General features: G+C 41.2%; 1 protein-coding gene across 2 annotated transcripts in view; it reads right to left on the bottom strand.

The window, feature by feature from the left end:
* CEP135 (centrosomal protein 135) overlaps positions 1 to 13545 on the bottom strand; it is a 108548-nt gene that overhangs the window by 70778 nt on the left and 24225 nt on the right. For both annotated transcript variants that reach the window (XM_019526429.1, XM_019526430.1), the window contains exons 8-15: positions 12401 to 12616; positions 11095 to 11160; positions 6341 to 6491; positions 5472 to 5665; positions 4894 to 5037; positions 3916 to 4059; positions 2818 to 2895; positions 2510 to 2661 (exon numbers count right to left, since the gene is read on the bottom strand). In XM_019526429.1, coding sequence (XP_019381974.1) covers positions 2510 to 2661; positions 2818 to 2895; positions 3916 to 4059; positions 4894 to 5037; positions 5472 to 5665; positions 6341 to 6491; positions 11095 to 11160; positions 12401 to 12616 — 1145 coding nt within the window. The remainder of the gene's footprint in view (positions 1 to 2509; positions 2662 to 2817; positions 2896 to 3915; positions 4060 to 4893; positions 5038 to 5471; positions 5666 to 6340; positions 6492 to 11094; positions 11161 to 12400; positions 12617 to 13545) is intronic.

Genomic DNA, 13545 nt, shown 5'->3' with positions numbered 1-13545 from the left:
CAGCTGCCTGCCTACTCCTACCAACACGCATTTTATATTTTAACCCTTTAAATGCCAATTACTATTATAATGAATATTAAATCCACCACTACACAACTTCTCCCCTCAGAGATGTCTTGCATACCCCCAGGGGTATGTGTACCACAGTTTGGGAACCCATGCTCTATAGCAAAGGTCCTGGGCTGGGTCTGGCCCAAGGACCTCCTTGTGGGGCAAACAGTGGTGATGGTGGTGGTGACAACCCAAACAGCAGTAAGTCAAACAGGGCTTTGCCACCACAGCCTTAGCTGGTCCCACTGCTGCCAACAGCCATGTGCAATAGAACCGCAGATTCTGCTTCAGGCCCCACCCCTCATTAGCTATGCCCCCAAATTTCCTGGCCTGCTAGTACTCCAGGAGATCAGATTTGGCCCGCTGGCCATACATTTTGACACTCCTGATCTAATCATACCTAGGCAATAAAAGGAAATAATATTGGGAAGATAAGAAGTGTTTAGAGACCAGTCCCAACTATTGACTATTGGTCTCTGATCAAAGACCACAGACTGGAACTGCAGAAGTGTGTGGGAAAGAAGAGTATTACCAAGATGATGTGGGGTGGGGTGGGGGAGGGAAGGGGTTGACCCTCAAGGCAGGAATTTTGTTTACACACACGCATGTGCGCATAAACAAAATTCCTATCTTAGAGTCTATATATGGAAAATGCATACATTTGTTACAATTTTCCAGGTATAGAAGCTAATAATTGGAGGTTTGCCTTCAATATATGTCCCCCTACCACTGCTACAGGAAGGAAAATAAGCCTGGGGGATCAAATAGTCCCTTTCCTCTTTGCTTCCTCTCAGCTTTTTCCCCTAGCAACTGCTTCCCCCTCTCCTTACTGTCAGACCTTGCTCTTCCTGAGCACATGAAAGTGAAGAGGAAATTTGCAAACAATAACCTTGAAATTAAACATGGCTATAGCAATTTGACTATAATACCCTTGTACTTAGTTCACCTAGAATTGATGCATTTAACCTTTTTTTGAAACTGCTGTAAGTTTTAGCACAGGCCTCTAAACATTAACACACTTTCAAGCAGCCCTTTGGCACCTACTTAAATGTAGCACAAACTATGCATGATATTAGACCAAAGCTAAAGGCTCTTGATTTATCACAGAATTTATTGGGCTAGGCCCCAGAGTCAACACCATTTTAAGCCATGGTGACCCCACAGCTCAGCACTGCTTAGTATGTGTGTGTGTATATTCCAGACACCCTCCACAAACGATCCATGTGCAAATTAGCCACCACTCATGACTGGAATTGAGTGTTCCTGCCATGAGTCTTGGGAACCTACAAAAATTTATATGGAGATGAAAGACAGGGCAACCTGAGTCATGGGCTGACAATAAGTTTATCTTTCCTTCAGATATAAGCAATTTTTAAAATGCTATTTATTGGTCACCACCCAACTACACTGGTAGCCAAGGAGAAGCAAGGAGGCAGCCACCACTTCCTCTATCCATATTTTCTTCTGAACACAAAAAGAACAATATCTGTATTTCTTAAAAAGATTTTGGGTATATTTTCCTATGATTTACTTGCTCCATAGTAATTACTAAAATATTATATAAGCAGTAGTCAATTGCCTGTCAAGAATGATGGGGGGGAGGGAGGGGAGGGTGGGCACGGACAGAGCCCTGTGCCCCATCCCGTGTCCGGGCCCTGGGGGGAGAGCAGCGGGACCGAGCCAAAACCGGAGTGAGCCTGGGCCCAACTGGGGGAAGGAGGCTTGCTCCTCCCCTTCCCCAGCTGCTGCTGTGTTGGGCTGGGCCCGCTGCTCCCCACCAACTGCCGCGGCAGGCTGGCTTCTTCCCTGGCTCGGGCCCCGTCACACTCCCCCTCCATGGCCCCTCTCCCCCGCGTCGGTTCCAAGCCCACTCCTCCAGTTCCTCCTACTGCCGCCAAGTTGGCCTGGGCCCGCTGCTCCCCCTACCACAGCAGTCCAGCTTCTCCCCACCTTTGGGCCCGGTCTTCCTCCACATCAGGCCTGGGCCCACTTCTCCCCACCTGTCACCACCGCGGTGGTGTGCCCACTATTCCCCCCACCGCCGCCACGTTGGGCCCTGCAGGTAGAGATCACAGAAGGTGGGAGGGGCGGGCCAAGGCCAGTACCACCAGCCTTATCCCCCCCACATGGCATCCTGACCCTGCTCCCCCATGCACTGCTGCCATCACCTGCAAGCTCCGATGGCCTCACTCTCCCCCGCTCCATCTTCACCACTTGCAAGAAGCAGGGCAGGGGGGGGCAAGGCCAGCTGTGCTGGCCTCACCCTCCACGGCCCTTGTGTCCCCACCATCATGGCGGCACTCCATCGGCCACCAGCTCCTGTTTGAATGTTTGTTTACACTCTGATTCACTTTTTGTCAGCCAATCAGAGCGCAAATAAAGTGTGACAGGCAGACAGGCTTAGGTTTTTATAATATTAGAATTTGGAGTAGAGGAGCAAATTTTAGGGTATACTTACTGAAGTGAGGATAACTCAGTTTTAAATTGTGAAGAGTCATCAGATGTTTGGGCAAGTTTGTTACATTTTGTTTTTAATTCATCTTCCAAAGAGTCTATTCTTTCCTTCAGGACAGAGATTGTAGCCTTTAATTCAAACCGCTCTGTTTCAAACTACAATTGAAGTAAGAAAAGAAAAAAGGACAGTTTGCCTAAAACATTAATTTCAGTGTTTTACATTGGAATATATGTAATCTAACAAGATTTTTAAAAAGGAACTTACTCAAAAACTTCTACCAAAAAATTAAGAACAAAATTCCATTCACTTACCCCATGAATAGTGTTTTCCAGTTCTGCAATATTGTGCTCAAGCGTTGATTTTTCAAGGGCAGCAGTTTCCTGTTGAATCTGAGATAAAATATCAAAGTACTTGTAACAGTTGGTAAATTTTAGATTGAAGTGATTTTAGGCTTCCACCTTAAAATTGACTAAAAACAGCAATTTGATCCTTCTGTATATATGGACATATGCCAGCTTGTTTTATTTCTAAAAGTCCTGCAAACCCAATACAGTGCTGGGAAAGCTAACTAGCTTTTTATTAAAATCTCAGTCAAAATATGCAAGGTTGATCCTCAGAAAAATATACTTTAATTTACAAATGCAGCATGTCTGACACTATAATATTGATTCCTTAGTTGCTTTTCAAATACATATGTACTTTAATGTACAGCAGGGTTAATTCTGAGGCTCATCAATATAGACTTTGTCCCTGTAAAGATATTACCTTGCTTGTTGGAACTAGAAAAAGTAACTCCACAAAAGCAATAATTCTTCTCTTCATTTTTTATAATCTTAAGTGAAAATAGATTCATAGATGTTAGGGCTGGAAGGGACCTCAGAAGATCATTGGGTCCAGCCCCAATAAATGTTTCTCTTAAAAATGTGAAAAGAACAAGTCCTGTTGAGCCAGGCTTTGTACAACTCTTGCAGACTTTAGGAGGAGAAATATTATTTTAGCTCATCTACTCTGAACTGCTGCCTACTGACCTGGCATTGCACCTGCACACAATTCAGATCTTGGGTGCAAAGATTCATAGTATTTATTTGATTAGTTGCCAAGTCCTATTTCAATAGCCTACTAAGATCTGTTCCATATGGAATAAAATGTTAGAGTTTACATAACTGTTAGAGTTTATACGACTGTAAGCTGTTTATTTTATAGTGATCAGGTATTTTAAAACATTTCCAAAAAACAACTTAACCTTGGACAGACTATACTAATGACCCACTAATGGAGTTCAGTAGTGAAGAAAACTGAAGTTGTAGGCTCCTAAGTAGTCATAATTGTATAAATAAGCAATCAATTAAAAATTCTGCTAAACATTAAGATCAGCTTAATGAACAGTATGGTGTGTTTGAAAAGCTCACCTTTAGTTTCTCTCTCAGACTGTCCTTTTCTGCCATTACTCTTCTGAAGTCAGCTAATGCAATGTCTCTTTCTTCTTTCACATGACTTTGAGAAACTAAAGTATGTTTTGATTCTCTTCTTAACCTATTTAATTCGTCCTGCGACTTTAAAAGATAACTGCTTACTAGTGGTCATAGTTTGTAACGTTATATATAATATATTAACAAAATGTTTTTAGTATTCCGATTACATTATGAGCTCTTCGCATTATTTTTCAGAAAGTGCCCAAATAACACAACATTATGGTGTTTGATTTTTCCAGTGACCTTACCCTTCACTATTTTTCTCTTCCTCATTTCCTTCCACATTCAAACATTCATTACTTCAAATATCCATTACTACTTCCTCCCCCTCACTCTCCTACTGCTATCCTTCCTGCTCCTTTTGATGCATTTAATATTTCCCTATTTCCCCTACCTTTCAGTTTCCAAATTACAAATGTAGTAAGTACAACTGATTACATTTTAGAAAGAAAAGAGCTCTAAGTTAGAAACTACTGTATTTACCTGTATGCAAGCATAAGTCTGACATCATTTGAACATGCTCCAAATTAAACCTGACCAGAAAATCTCTTAGAAAAAGTCACGTGAGAAAGGATATAGGAATCAAAGAGTAGAAGTTTTTATAGGATATTAAGTGATAGTTAGCTAGCATAAATTAGTTAAACATGCTCATTAAGGACTTACAGGATAACATATATAATTAGCAAATATGATATTTGTGTTCAAGGTAACACAGAATTTCTTCTTTTAGAATTTCTCTGAATTCATGAACTTACTGCAAAATATATCTTTTAATAAAGCAATAAAATAATATTTTAAATAAAATAAATAATTATTACTTATTTTTATATCCTATGTTCCACCCCTCCAAAAGTGAAGTAGCAAGTGTTAATCAATTACTCCAATAGCAACTAGATTAGTTCATTAATTATCTACCTGTTCATAAAGGACATTTAATTTGTCTCTTTCTGCAGTCAGTAATTTGACATTGGATTGAATGTCGATCATGTGTTTTTCAAATCTGTCCAACATAGCTTGTAGTTCATCTCTTTCCCTGGTGATTAATCTAAGATCTTCGCTCTGCCAAGTCATAAAATAATTATGAAAATTATTTTAAAATATTATCAGTAACAGATGTAGAAAGGTATATTACATATTCCCAAAAATAGTGATCACAATCTGCCTCCAATCCTGGGTGGGTCTCTATGGTTCAAAAGAATACATTCAAGAAGGAACAGTGTTTTAAAAACCTATCCGTATGCTTTGATGCCTCTTGTTTCTTTCCTCTCTGACTGGATTTTTTAACACGTTAATCAATCATTACGTAAACAGGAAAAAAGAAAAAGTATCTACTATTAGCCCAGTTACTTACTCTTCATATTGAAAATGTAGTTTTTAAGAACAGGATAAGTAATTTTCTGCTAATAATAGTCAAGATATATTTTTATAGCTTCTTGAATACTACAACAAGTTTGCTTTATTTTTTCACTGCTCTTTGATAAAGGGAAAATTACCTTTTCTGAAGACCTACGGCCAGGACTAGACCTTCGTTGTACCATCTTCTGAAGATATTCTAGCTCTTGCTTATAATAATCCCTGTCATCTTCTAGAGTCTTTATAAATGCATCTAGACGAGAAGGTGATTTGTCCCCAAGAGCTATACCATACTCTAACCTCATTTTCTCCGTTTCTAAGACAAGTTCTCGTTCTGCATGGAAAAGCAATCAAAAGAGAAATAAATTATGAATGAGACTATTTTAAAGCACACCAATCCAAATTACATTTTATTTACTTTATATGGCAAAAAAATGGGATACTCCTCTGCCTGAAGAAGGGTGTTTGGACCCAAAAGCTTGCAAAGAACAATTTTTCCAAATATTTAGTTGGTATAATAAAAGATATCACATTTACCCAAAGAACCTGGTCTGATATAGAAGTAATACATTCGGTAACACTAAAGAGCTGATAGCATACATCTACATTATCAGCTTAAAGTTTTAAAAGTTATTTCATATATAACAACAACTTGAACACTATACAATAGACTTGCCACTAATAAAAGTTTTCACCAGCAGACTGCATTTTCACAGGATTTCTTTAAATATTGGAGTTTACTATTCAAGTCAGACTTGTCTCCTTCTACACAATTGGTAAGATAAAATAGTCTAATATTAGACTAGAATGAGCTGTATCCCACTCTACAAAGACAGTAACACTATCATTTAAATTACTTTTATGTAATTCTAGTATTGGAATGCTTTCTTCTTTTTTGTTCCAACCAAAACAGAAACCTTATTTAGTGTTCTTACCAGTGAATATGTCAATATTTTAAAAGCATCTTTAAAGATGTATTTAAGGAAGAAATCAATATTTAAACATTTACTTGAAATTTCTAAGTCCTCAACTTTTTCTGCAAGCCTTTGTTTTTCTTGTTCAAGCTGGTTTAACAAAACGTCAAGATTTTGTTTTTCATCAGTTTTCCCAAAGAGTTCTTCAGCCAGTCTCTCTTTTTCTCTATGGCACAAACATAACTCCTGAAACAACAAAAGTATTACAAAAGTTAGTACACTCCTAGAGTACCATTGAAGAAAATGTAGGGAAAGCAATTTAACAATATTTAATATATTTCTGACACTTAGGTGATGTCCCTGATTACAACTCAACAGCATGAATATGTTAAAAGTTAAGGTATTATTAATTGTTTTGGTGACAATCGTTACTGTAATTCAGCACAAGATATGCTATGATACATGCTGCATTCAGAACCTTGCAGTCAGGAATGAAACGAACAAAAATCAGGTCCATTTCATTTTGTTGCCATTTAAGAAAAGAGAGCAAGCAACGGCGAGGAAAGACGCAACTAAAGCAAAAGAAGCTTTAGTGAGTCAGATCAAACAATATTTGGCAAAAATAAAATATTCATAGTATTTCATTGATATTAATTCAACTGTTTATAACAAAATGGTCCACACCTGTTAGTAGCCAACTGTAATGTTGTTCCTAAAAGCCTACTGATGCGATATGGCATGTCATCTGAAAACACGGTATGGAAAGCATCTCCAGCAAAATGTTCCTGGTGAGAGGTTATTGCTCTTAATAGGTGCTGCTGCAAATTAGGGCAGCGTGAAACAGCACCATTCCACTTCGATTTCCGTTTCAATGTTTCAACAGAACAGTGTTTCATTTCAAGTTCTGTTTCCTTTTGAAAGCAGGGTTCTGTTTCATTTCACTGAAGCTGCATCGCTGTTTTGATGCTGTTTCAACGTTTTGCCCATAGGCTATAATGGGGAAGCACAAAACTGCCTATAACTTTGTCATTTCTACCCTGATTCAAATGAAACTTGCAGGGATGGTAGCCCCTTCTGAGGGCATGAAGCCTGCCAAGTTTCCCAGAAACCTCTGCACCTATCTTCTTGAAACTGCACCTCAGGGTGCTAACAAGCAAAACAGTCACTTGCCAGCATTGGTAGCCTCCTGTCATCTGGCAGGCAGATCCAGGGACCTGCATCTCCGGGAGGGCTGCACCAGATTCCTCCCAGGGAATGCGGCCCCCGATTTGCCTGCTGGATGACAGGAGGCTGCTACTGCCGCCTGGGACTGGTGCTGGGAGCAGCCTGCACCCAGTGCCAGGAAGATTGGTGCTGCCGCCGGTCCCAGGTGACAGGAGCAGCCTCCTGTAATCTGGCAGACAGATTGGAGGCGAGCACACCTAGGAAGAGTCTGGCACAGCCCCCACAGCCCTCCTGGGGGTGTAGGCAGGTCCCTGATCTGCTTGCCAGATGACAGGAGGCTGCTGGTGCCAGCTGGAGCCAGCAGCAGCACCAGTCTTCCCAGTGCTGGGGGCAGGCTGCGCCCAGGGCCGGTCCCAGGTGGCAGGAGTAGCCTCCTGTCATCCAGCAGGCAGATCAGGGGCTCGCACCCTGGGGAGGGCTGTGGGGGCTGTGCCAGACTCCTCCCAAGGGTGTGGGCCCCTGCTCTGCCTGCCGGATCACAGGAGGCTGCTCCAGCTGCTGGGGACGGAAGGCAGCACCAATCTTCCTGGCACTGGGTGTAGGCTGTGCCAAGCACCGGTCCCAGGCAGCAGGAGCAGCCTCCCGTGATCCGGAAAGCAGATCGGGGCCCACACCCCCGGGAGGGCTGCAGGACTTTGCCAGACTCCTCCTAAGCATGCGGGCCCCCAATCTGCCTGCCAGATCATAGGAGGCTGCTCCTGCTGCCTGGGACTGGCACTGGGCGCAGCTTGCACCCAGCAGCAGGAAGATTGGCACTGCTGCTGGCCCCAGCCAGCAGCACCAGCATGCTGTCATCCAGCACACAGATTCAGGGATCGGCACCCCTGAGAGGGCTGGAGGCTATGCAAGAATTCTCCCGGGAGGCACAGCCCCTAGATCTGCACGGGATGACAAGAGACTGCTTCCGCCACTTGGGACCAGCATTGAAGCCAAGCCCGACTTCGAAATTCGAAACATTTTGAAACTTTCAAAATGGTTTGAGTGCCCTTGTTTAGTTTCAAAGCTATTTCAAAGGCTTTTGTTTCATTTTGATTTCACTGTTTTGAGCTCAAAATGCATCACAACAGTTTCAAAATGAAGCAACCCAAGAAATTTTGCACGGCCCTACTGCAAATGCACATCAACTACACTTTATTTTATCCAAACACTTTTGTACCTAGTTAATTGCTACTTGGTACATATATTTCTATTATGACACACACAATATCTGTTAAATCAAATACTGTATTTCATACATGGCATTTAACGGTAACATTATTTACTATACCGGACAAATGAAGCTGAAAGCCAATATTAATTTTCCTTTTATTGGAGTCAATCCAATATGCACCCAATATATCAGTGAACCTCTAGTAACAGGCAACCAAACAACAACTAAATTTACAAGTTTTCTATACAAATGACAGAAGCCAAAAAAAAAAAGATGGATGAACTAGAATGCCTGGTATTTAGTGGTGTCTTTCACATAATAGGTATGTCAGAGACCTGGTGGAAGGATGACAATCTATGGAATACTGAGTTACAAATGATATAAGAATGACAGAGTAGGATACACAGATGGAGGACTGGTACTGTACACTATGATAGTATAGAGAGCAACAACATAAAAAAATATCTGGAAGGGAAACTACCACAAAATCCCTGTTGGGTAGATATTCCTTGAACAAAAGGAACATAGTATTAGGATTGTACTACTGAATATCTGAGCATGAGTATGAGGGGCTTATAAAATGCTTAGGACGGTGATCCTCAACTAGGTTATCATAGCTGTGAGATTCTATTAAAGAGTGCATGAGGAAGTAAAAGCTCTTCTCTCCATTCTGGTTCCCTGCATGTGCCACAGCTACTCAGTGGTAACTGCAGCTGCTGTTCTGGGGACTGCCATTCCTGCTGCCTTTCCCCACTGTCCTTCTGGCCCCATCAGAGTCTCCGTTCCAGCTGCTCCCATGTTCCCAGCAACAAGCTTTGCTGCAGGCAGGTGGAGAGACCTAAGTGGGGTCAAAGCAGCATTTTGCAGTGCAGTTCATCCCTTCTGCTCCTCCCATGACCCCAGGAATACCATGAAGTACCACGGGGTGGTTACTCGCATATGAGACCCTGCAGGAGCAGACTTGGCAGCAGGGACTAGCCTTGCCCTCTCAATTACACACCGGGGCAGGGAAGGGGCAGAAAGTGTAAACGGAAATGCCTGTCCCCCAACCTGCCTCACCTGGAGCAGTAACTCATAACCTTTTATAGCCTCAAGTTACCACTTCATATCGTTCCTGAATTTAGATTGTAGCTCAGTGTAACTGGAGTTCTTTGAGGGTGTTAACAAGTACATGGACAAGGGGAATACAGTTGACATAATATATATGAATTTTCAAAGACTTTTCAGAAAGTCCCAAACTAAGGAGTTGCTACGGGATTAGAGGAAAGGTTCCTTTGTGGACTGAGAGCTAGTTAAAAGATAGAAAGCAAAGGCTAGGCCTAAATGGCCACTAGTCAGGATGGACAGAGGTCAGAAGTGAGGTCCCTTAGGAATGTGCGTTAGGCTCAATTTTGTTCAACATTTTTCATTGATGACCTGGAAACAGAGGTGTACAGTAAATGTCAAAGTTTGCAGACGATACTAAATTATTCCAGCTAGTCAAATCCCAAGCTGACAGAGAGAAGATGCAGAAAGATCTCATCAACCTAAATGAGTGGGCAAAAAAAGGGCAGATGAACTGCAATGTTAACAAGAACTTGAGTTGTGTGTACAAAATGCTGGGTTTTGACCTAGGTGTTACAACTCAGGAAAGAGCCCTTGGCATCACTACAGACAGTTCTCTAAAAACATCAGCTTAATGTGCAGTGGCAAACAAAAGAGCTAATAAAATATTAGCATCATTAAGAAGGAAATTTAAAACAAAATGGTGCTCCCACATCTTGAATACTGTGTGCAGCTTTGATTTTCATTTGTCAAAAAAGATACAGTAGAATTACAAAAGGTACAGAGAGGAGAACCACGTGATCAAGGGTATACAGCAGCTGCCATACCAGGGGAGAGAAAGTGCTTCTTTAAGCAGCACATAGTTAACTTGTGGAACTAATTATCACAGGATGTTGGTGAGGCAGATAGCATAGCCAGGTTCAAAAGGGATGAGAAAATTCAAGGATGATATATTCATTAACAGGTATTAAATAGAACAGTCAGGGATGTATCTTCTGGCATCTCAAAACCAGCAATGAAGGACGCCAAGAAGGGTAATGAACAAGGGATAGATTACTCTAGATACACCCTGTTCAGTGCTCTCCCTCTAAAGCAGTGAGTCTCAACCAGTGTGTCAGGGCACCCTGTGGTGCCACCAGGTCATTTGAAAGGTACTGGGAGTTACGAGGAGGTAAGCAGATAAGCAAGGCTCAGACTTGTTCCTGACCCTAGTGCCTAGCCTTGTATAAGGAGGTAAGCTCTGTAATATATAAATTTGTTTGTGAAATTGGGTGTCACTCAATTCACAAAATTATGGAGGGGTGCCTCAAGTCCAAAAAGGCTGAGAACCAGTTCTCTAAAGCATCCACTACTGCCAATGCTGGAGACAGATAAAATGCACCACTGATCTGACCTAGTATGTCACTTCTCTTGTTCTCACATTCTACTTACCGACTTAAGTCTTGTTACTGTTTCCTCAAGGTCTTGAATCTCATTGTGTTTTCTTTTAATCTCTTTCTATTGAAGTTAAAATGTATGTTAAGTCATGCAAACATTAGAAATTATTGCAATTTCTTACACACACAAAAAAACTGATACTATATACAAAATACTTTTGAAAGACATGTGCAGCTTGCTTATTTCTATTTTGCTAAAATCTAAGTATGCATACATAGCCAATATAATACTAAGTCAATCAAACAGAACACCTAAGATTTTTCCAGTCAATGATTACATTGAGATCTTAAATTCTGTTATTTATTCAATAAAGTCCAGAAATAATGAAAATGTATAGAATAGAATTTGCTGCACGCGCACGCGCACACACACACACACACACACACACTTCTATTAAAATGTAAAGCAGTAGAAAGACTTATTGCACAATTCCTCAGAAAATCCCTCTAAATAAAATTGTTGTTACAAAGAACTTGGTCTCTCAAGTTGGTTTTGGTAGTTTTCCTAAAAGCTCATTACTCCTTAAATAATTAACTTGACTAAAATAGAAAAATGGAACCCTCCCCCTGAGCAACATTGCTTTGATTAGTAAGGTTGCTGATTTATCCTGTTCATTCTGAATGGAATCCTACATAGCACCAACAATATACCTACATAAAGTTTTTATGGTGTTAAACATACCATCCCATAATATTTTGTTTGTTACAGTTCCTCACAGTTCATTCAGGGCAGTGACCTGTCATTAAGGAATTCCTTACAACAATGAAGTAATTCTGAAAAATGCTTCTTAGGCTGTCCCTACATGTTAACAAGTATCGTGCAATTGCCTGGTTAACTACCTAATTACCTTGAAACTAGCTACATGTGCAAAGTATTTAACAATTAAAAGCTCCAACCAGTTATAAAGTTATACCTAAAAAACAGTATACTAACCTTACAGCTGGTTGCTATCAAGCTTTAATTTGCACATACAGCAGGGTCCCCCTTCAGTTGGGAGCCCAGTCAGCTCTAGGCTCCCAACCACAGAGGTACACTTTGCCCAGCCAGGGCTGTGAGCCCTCAGGAGCTGCCAGGACCCAGAGCCCCGCAGCTGTAGAGTCCCTGCAGCATACCTTCTCTGAAGGTGAGTGAAAACCCGGGGCAGGAAGATCACCACTGAAGGCTCGTTGCACCTTTACCTGAACCTTGATGGGGCCTTAGTAAAAGAAGGCAGAGCTAGCCTACTGAAGCCAACATAAATAACTTCAGCAAGAGTTTATCAGGTTTTAAATGATTTGCCCGCATTATAGTATTTGCTTACCTTAGCTTCCTCAATTTCCTTATCTGCCGTCTCAAGCACAATTTCTTTATGTCTTTCCAACTGCTGTGCCAAATGATCTATTTCACTAAGTTCTTGACATAGTTCTTCATTTTTATTGCTTAAATGAACAACTTCACTAGTCACATTTTGTTTGGTGTCCAAAAGATCTTGTATGCGATTTTCAAGTTCTCTATTTGTTTGCTGAAGATATTCAACCTAAGATGTTTTTATAATTTAAAATTCTAATTAAAACCCCATTAAACAGAATTGTCACATTCTAATGAAAAAAAAATAGCACCTCTAGTACTTCTGAAACACTGTACATGCTTTTTTTTATTCATTAAGGCAGACAAGGTTCTTTGGGTGAGTCTGATATCTTTTATTAGACCAACTTAAATAGTTGGAAAATAATTATTAAGCAAGCTTTTGGGTTCAAAAACCCTTCATCAGGCTAAGGAAGTTTCTGCAGTTGGTGTGTGCTCTTCCTGGATGGAATGAAAAGTAAAGAAGCCAGAGGCTGGTCTGGTATGCATACAAGACAGGTAGTCAGTGAAAACGTAGACTGAGGAGTTAATGGGTGACAGACAGGTTGGGAGGTGGGGGGAAGAGAGAGAGAGAGAAAGGGGGATAAATAGTGGAGAGATACCTGGGGAGTCAGCTGTCAGGCAGGTATAATGTGTCATAAATCTAATGTCTGTATTTAGTCCATGATTTTTAGTATCCAGGAGGTTGATGAAGTGGAGTTCATAAGCTTGTCTCTGGGAAGTGTTTTGTTAAGTTTCCTTTGAAGATCAGGACAGAGATTGGCGAGAGAGTGGTTTTCTTCTGAGTAATGTGCCCCCACAGGTAACTGGGTATTCCTGTCTTTGATAGATTTCCTGTGTGCATTCATTCTGGTGTGCAGTTGTTGTTTGGTGTTTCCTACGTATTTTCCATCATGGCATTTGGTGCATTGGATGAGATACATTACATTTCTGGAGGTGCAGCTGTAAGATCCCAGATTGCTGATGGCTCTGTTGTGGGGTGTAGTGATTGTGGGGGTGGTGAAGATGTGTTGGCAGGTTTTCCATTTCTTGGCATGGCATGGTCTGGATCCATTTGGTGTGTTCTGGGCTTGAGGAAGTTTGCTTCTGGTGATGAGGTTA

The sequence above is a fragment of the Gavialis gangeticus genome, unplaced genomic scaffold, assembly GCF_001723915.1.
Source record: "Gavialis gangeticus isolate Ggan-Ray unplaced genomic scaffold, GavGan_comp1, whole genome shotgun sequence".
Classification (NCBI taxonomy): domain Eukaryota; kingdom Metazoa; phylum Chordata; order Crocodylia; family Gavialidae; genus Gavialis; species Gavialis gangeticus.
Note: the sequence above shows the minus strand (reverse complement) of the source record. Positions and strands in the feature narration are given on the sequence as shown.